The sequence below is a fragment of the Alexandromys fortis genome, unplaced genomic scaffold (genome assembly GCF_014885135.2).
Source record: "Alexandromys fortis isolate MF-2015 unplaced genomic scaffold, M_Fortis_MF-2015_v1.1 scaffold_28, whole genome shotgun sequence".
Taxonomy (NCBI): domain Eukaryota; kingdom Metazoa; phylum Chordata; class Mammalia; order Rodentia; family Cricetidae; genus Alexandromys; species Alexandromys fortis.
The window spans coordinates 12,935,937-12,941,936 of NW_026067901.1; the positions used below are offsets into that span (position 1 = coordinate 12,935,937).

The window sequence follows — 6,000 nt, forward strand, 5'->3', positions numbered from 1 at the left end:
TGTTAAAATCTTTTTGTTGTTTCTTAGGGAGGACAAGTTCTAAAGTGTAGCTTTGACTGACCTAGAACTTGCTATGTAGACCAGGCTGGCTTTAAACTCTTTTTTGTTTGTTTGTTTGTTTGCTTTTGGTTTTTTTGAAACAGGGTTTCTATTTGTAACATTCCTGGCTGTCCTGTAACCCGCTTTGTAGACTGGGTTGACCTCGAACACTGAGATCTGCCTGCCTCTGCCCCCTGAGTCCTGGAATTAAAGGCATGTGCCACCATGCCTGGTAAAAATAATTTTTATTTGTTATTCATTTTTCAAAGCAAACACATATTATACTGATACAGGAGAGTCTGAAACAATGGCTTAGCACTTAAGAGTACTGACTGCTCTTACAAAAGACCTGGGCTAGGTTCCCAACACATAGCAGCTAAGATCCATCTGTTAATTCTAGTCGTAGGTCATACATATAAAGCTCTCTTCTGACCTCTGTGGGCACTTCATGCATGTACTGCACATTCATATATACAGGCAAAATTTTTTAAAAATTAAAATCTTATATAGGAAAAAACAATGACAACAAACAAAAATCTTACACGGGGCCATCAAATGCCTCAGTGTATAAAGGCATTTGCCACTAAGCATGACAACCTGAGTTCAAGGTTCAGTCCCTCTGCCTACATGGTAGAAGGAGAGGAGCCAATTCCCATATGTTGTCCTCTGACTTCCAGAGTCATCCAGAGGACAGCTACACGCACGTGCACACACAATAAATAAATGTAAAAAAATAACCTTATATAGAAATATATTAATTATAAAAAGACTATTTCTTTTTAAGCTGGGTGGTGGTGGCGCACGCCTTTAATCCCAGCACTCAGGAGGCAGAGGCAGACGGATCTCTGTGAGTTCGAGACCAGCCTGGTCTACAGAGCTAGTTCCAGGACAGGCTCCAAAACCATAGAGAAACCCTGTCTCGAAAAACCAAAAAAAAATTTCTTTTTATTACACAGTTCTTAAATTCTACTTTAGAGGGTTTCTCTATACATTCAGGCCATATGAACATATGTATGCATATATGTGTATATATCTATCCCATGTATGTGCATATATATACCTTTTAGTATACATAGGATTTTTGTTTTAACAGAAATGAGATCATATTTGCTAGTTTTCAATAATACACAATGGATACATTTATGACTTGTAGACACAAACCTGAAAGTACATCTATGATAGGAAGGCTGTCATTTCAGCCCAGAGGGGTTTTGGTTTTGGTTTTAATTCTGTAAGTGTTATACTGCTTTTGGGTACATAGCTAAGTTACAACTGCCTTCCACCATGGTTTATGATTTAAAGAATACAAATCACTTCTTATATATTGTATGTTTCAACTAGTAAGTGGCAGGTGAATTTGGAAGTTCTTTTTTTCTGGCTTTTGATGAAATTTTTATATTTTTGAAAAATATTTTATCATATAATGTGGAACATAAGTTTCTTATGTTCTTATTGAAAGTTCATTGCATATAAGAACAAATTGTTAACCCTTGGATATACTGTGAAAAAATATAATAGGCATTTGGTTTTTATTTTAGTATAGCTAATTTACTACATCTCCCTTCACCCTTCAGATCAAGCCAATAAATGAACGACTAAGGGAAATTAAGGGCTGTAAAATGATGATTGATGTTATAAAGACTCAATTTCCTCAGCTAAAGAAAGTGATTCAGTTTGTTTGTGGAAATGGCCTTGTCTGTGAGACAGTGGAAGAAGCAAGACATATTGCATTCAGTGGACCCGAAAGACGAAAGGTGAGAGACTTGATCACACTTCCAGCTAAGTGTTCTCATTCTCTCTTCCTCTCCTTCTTTTCCTCTCTCCATCTGTTCCTCTCTCCCTTGCTTTTGTATGTTATTTTTAATAAGGAAAACTAGCCTAGGTAGGACAACCTAATATGGTTTCCATTGATGTTGGATAACTATGAACTTCTGATCTTCCTGTTGCCTCCCTAGTGCTGGGATTACAGGCATGCACTATCATGCCCAGTTGTATATGTGCTAGGGATTGAACCCAGGGCTTTGTATATTTAAGAAAGCACTCTACCAAATGAGCTACATCTTTAGCTCTTCATTTGACTCTTACAAAATTAACTTCTGTAATGTTCTCTTTATCACAAATTGTATTTTAGAAATTTGATTTATTATAAAACCCCAAGGCAGTTGAGTTTTTCACTGCTGATCCCTGTATCTTCCTTGCATTTTTCTATGTACTATATTTGAATAACAGGAAGGATTTTTGTTGCTTTCTTTACATTATCCATTCATGCGTATCTTAATGGGAATGTGTTTTTAATTACTTAATTTATTTGTTATATATACAGTGTCTACACACCAGAAGAGGGCACCAGACCTCATTATAGATTGTTGTGAGCCACCATGTGGTTGCTGGAAATTGAACTCAGGACCTCTCGAAGAGCAACCAGCGCTCTTAACTTCTGAGCCATCTTTTCAGCCCCAATAGAAATGTTTTTATATTATGAAGTTTTATTGTTGTTTTTCAAAAGAGGGTTTCTCTGTGTAGCTCTGACTGTCCTGGAATTCACTCTGTGGGCCAGACTGACCTCAAATTCACAGAAATCCGCCTGCCTATGCCTCTTGAGTGCTGGGATTAAAAGCGTGCACTATCATCACCAGGCATACATTAAAGTTTAACATGTACTGTACTGAATACTAGTCCTTCAAAGGAGTGACTTTCCTTTCAAAAATAAATATTTTAGGGGCAGTGAATATGGCTTAATGGGTAAGAATGCTTCCTCTACAGGCATACAGACCTGACTTCAAATTCATAACACACACATAAGCCAGGAATGGCTCCACATGCCTATAACGCTTAACATTTAGAGGACAGAAACATTTGGATCCCAAAATCTGGTTAATCTAAATAACAAGCCTCTAGTTCTGAAACACTGTCTCAGAACATTAAGGCAGAGAGCAATAGACACTCCATTTTCTGCTTTGACCTCTACATGAACATACACACACGCAAATATATTGTCTCACCTGAACAGTTTGTGTTTCATTGAGCAATGCTAAAGTATTGCTCAAGTAATTATATATTATTTTATAAAGTATATCAGTACTTAAGTGCCTAAAGTAAGCCTAATGGTGTTATATAGTAATTACTTACCGTGACTTTAGATAAGTTCCTAAACTCTTATTTTTTTTAAAGATTTATTTATTATGTACACAGTGTTCAGCCTCCATGTATGCCTGCAGGCCAGAAGAGGGCACCAGATCTCATTACAGATGGTTGTGAACCACCATGTGGTTGTGGGAATTGAACTCAGGACCTCCGGAAGAGCAGTCAGTGCTCTTAACCTCTGAGCCATCTCTCTAGCCCCTCTTATTTATTTTTATTTAAAATGGAGGAGTTAATATTCTTTCATACGATTATGAAGCTTACATTAAGAGCATCATGCATAATCTCATTACAGATGGTTGTGAGCCACCATGTGGTTGCTGGAAATTGAACTCAGGACCTCTAGAAGAGCAGCAAGTGCTCTTATCTCCAGCCCCAATAGGAATGTTTTTATATATTGAAGTTTTGTTGTTGGTGGTGGTTGTTTTTTTTTTTTTTTTTTTTTCTCGAGACAGGGTTTCTCTGTAGCTTTTGGTTCCTGTCCTGGAACTAGCTCTTCTAGACCAGGCTGGCCTCGAACTCACAGAGATCCACCTGCCTCTGCCTCCGAGTGCTGGGATTAAAGGTGTGCGCCACCAACACCTGGCTTTTTTTTTGTTTGTTTGTTTGTTTTGATACAGGGTTTCTCTGTAGCTTTAGAGTCTCTCCTGGAACTAGCTCTTGTAGACCAGGTCTCAAACTCATAAAGATCTGCCTGCCTCTGCCTCCTGAGTGCTGGGATTGAAGGCATGTGCCACCATCACCCAGCCAGGTGGTTTTATTTTCAAGCGAGGATTTCTCTGTATAGCTTAGACTGTCCTGGAATTCACTCTGTAGACCAGACTGACCTCACCCTCTGGAGCAAATAGTCTATGTATACAGTGTTCTGTCTGCATGCATGCCTGTAGGCCAGAAGAGGAATCCAGATCTCATTACAGATGGTTGTGAGCCACCATGTGGTTGCTGGGAATTGAACTCAGGACCTCTGGAAGAGCAGCCAGTGATCTTAACCTCTGCGCCATCTCTCTAGCTCCATGATCACTATCTTTTAGTAACCACCATCATTGATTTCTATATGTTAAACATAAATTTAATGCTACCTATTAAGATTTCTTATTGTGTGAAAATTGTATATTTATAAAATAGATTTTTATTTTAGGTATATGGGTGTTTTGCGTAAATGTATGTCTGTGCTCTGTGTGTGTGGCCAGTACCCATGGAGGCCAGAAGAGGGCATCAACTTCCTTGGAATTGGTGTTACAAACTTATATGTGAGCTTCCATGTGGTTGCTAGGACTCAAACTCAGGTCTTCAAGAAGCAGCCAGTGTTCTTAATCACTGAACCATCTCTCCAGCCCCTTTAAAGGAGATTTTTAAAGATTATATGCTAGGTTAAAGCTATTTGTCCCTTCATTTAACACACATTTACACTTCATTTCTTGTTAATAACGTTCTTTATCTCATTATATTATGTTCTTACTATTTCAGAATTTTAATCTGGTTTATTTGTATCTCAACTATATTCCAGAATTGTAAACTTTTTTTCTTCTGCCTTTTAGGTTTGGTAAACAATTTGTATAAATACCACATTTTCACAGAAATTCTTTCATCTGCAATTTGTGCTTTTGTTTTACATTTCAAGTGACATTGCAAAATAATCTAGTTTACTTAAAAAAGGGCAGCATGTATAAACTACTAACAATACCTACAAACAACAATGTAAAATCAACAGTTCTGCTAGGCATGGTGGTACATATCTGTAAGCCCAGAGGACTTGGAGGATGGAGGCAGGAGTGTCAGGAGTTCAGGGTCATCATTGGCTATCCACTGTGTTTCAGGCCAGTTTAAATTACTTAAGACTCTGTCTCAATAAACAAATAAATAAATAAATAAATAAATAAATAAGCAAAAAAGGCAAGCACAAAAGACACAGCTTCTCACAGGGCTGGAGAGATGGCTCAGCATTTAGAGCACTTGTTTTCCAGAAGTCCTGGGTTCAATTCTCAGTACCGACATAGTGGCTCACAACCATCTACAACTCTTTTTATAGGTGATCTGATGCCATCTTCTAGCCTCCATAGGTACCAGGCATGCACATGGTACACATATATACATACATACAGGCAAAACATTCATACACAGAAATTTTTAAAAACTAAGGAAAAGGGATATCAATAAAATAACTATATAAGGCTGAGGGTAGAGTACTTGCCTAGTATACTTGACTAAGGCTTTAGGTTCTTTCTTACTTTTTCTCTGAGATATGTACACTAATGTGAAGTATGATCCCTGAAGACATTTGTACATGTGTATTTCCAGAAAAAAATATATAAGAATTTATATACAAATTTTGATTATCTGTGGGGAAAGCAGCTGGGGGCTAGGGCCAGAAATGATTTTCATTCTAATGAAGTAGAAACATTTATAAGATGTTGAAAACTGATTAATTCATTCCATTAAAGTACTCACTTAAAACACTATAAACTCTGGGCAATTTTATACCTTGACTTTAAATTGCTTTCTATATTCATTTTGGAGAATGCAATTGTTTTAGAGTATCCTAAGGTTATTAAAGTAGTTTTCATAGTAGGCTATTTATATATATGGCAGAATAGTCAAAACAGGATTATGTAATACAAATTATTTGATGTTAAACATAATTTTTGCATCTTAGTATTATATATAAGTTTGGAACTAATATATAGCTTTTTTATGCATTACATATCCTGGTCTTTTATTTATTTAATTTTTTAAAAAAATAAAACTATCTTTTTTCATTTTGTATACCGATCCCAGTTCCCACTCCCTTCCATGTCCCCCCCCCTTTTTTTTTTTTTTTTG

The 6,000-nt window shown here is 36.8% G+C and overlaps 1 protein-coding gene across 1 annotated transcript in view; it reads left to right on the forward strand.

Annotated features, from left to right (window-relative positions):
- The window catches only part of Smc1b (structural maintenance of chromosomes 1B), a 74,250-nt gene that overhangs the window by 20,347 nt on the left and 47,903 nt on the right, over positions 1-6,000 (forward strand). The window contains exon 10 of the mRNA XM_050127785.1: positions 1,614-1,793. Coding sequence (XP_049983742.1) covers positions 1,614-1,793 — 180 coding nt within the window. The remainder of the gene's footprint in view (positions 1-1,613; positions 1,794-6,000) is intronic.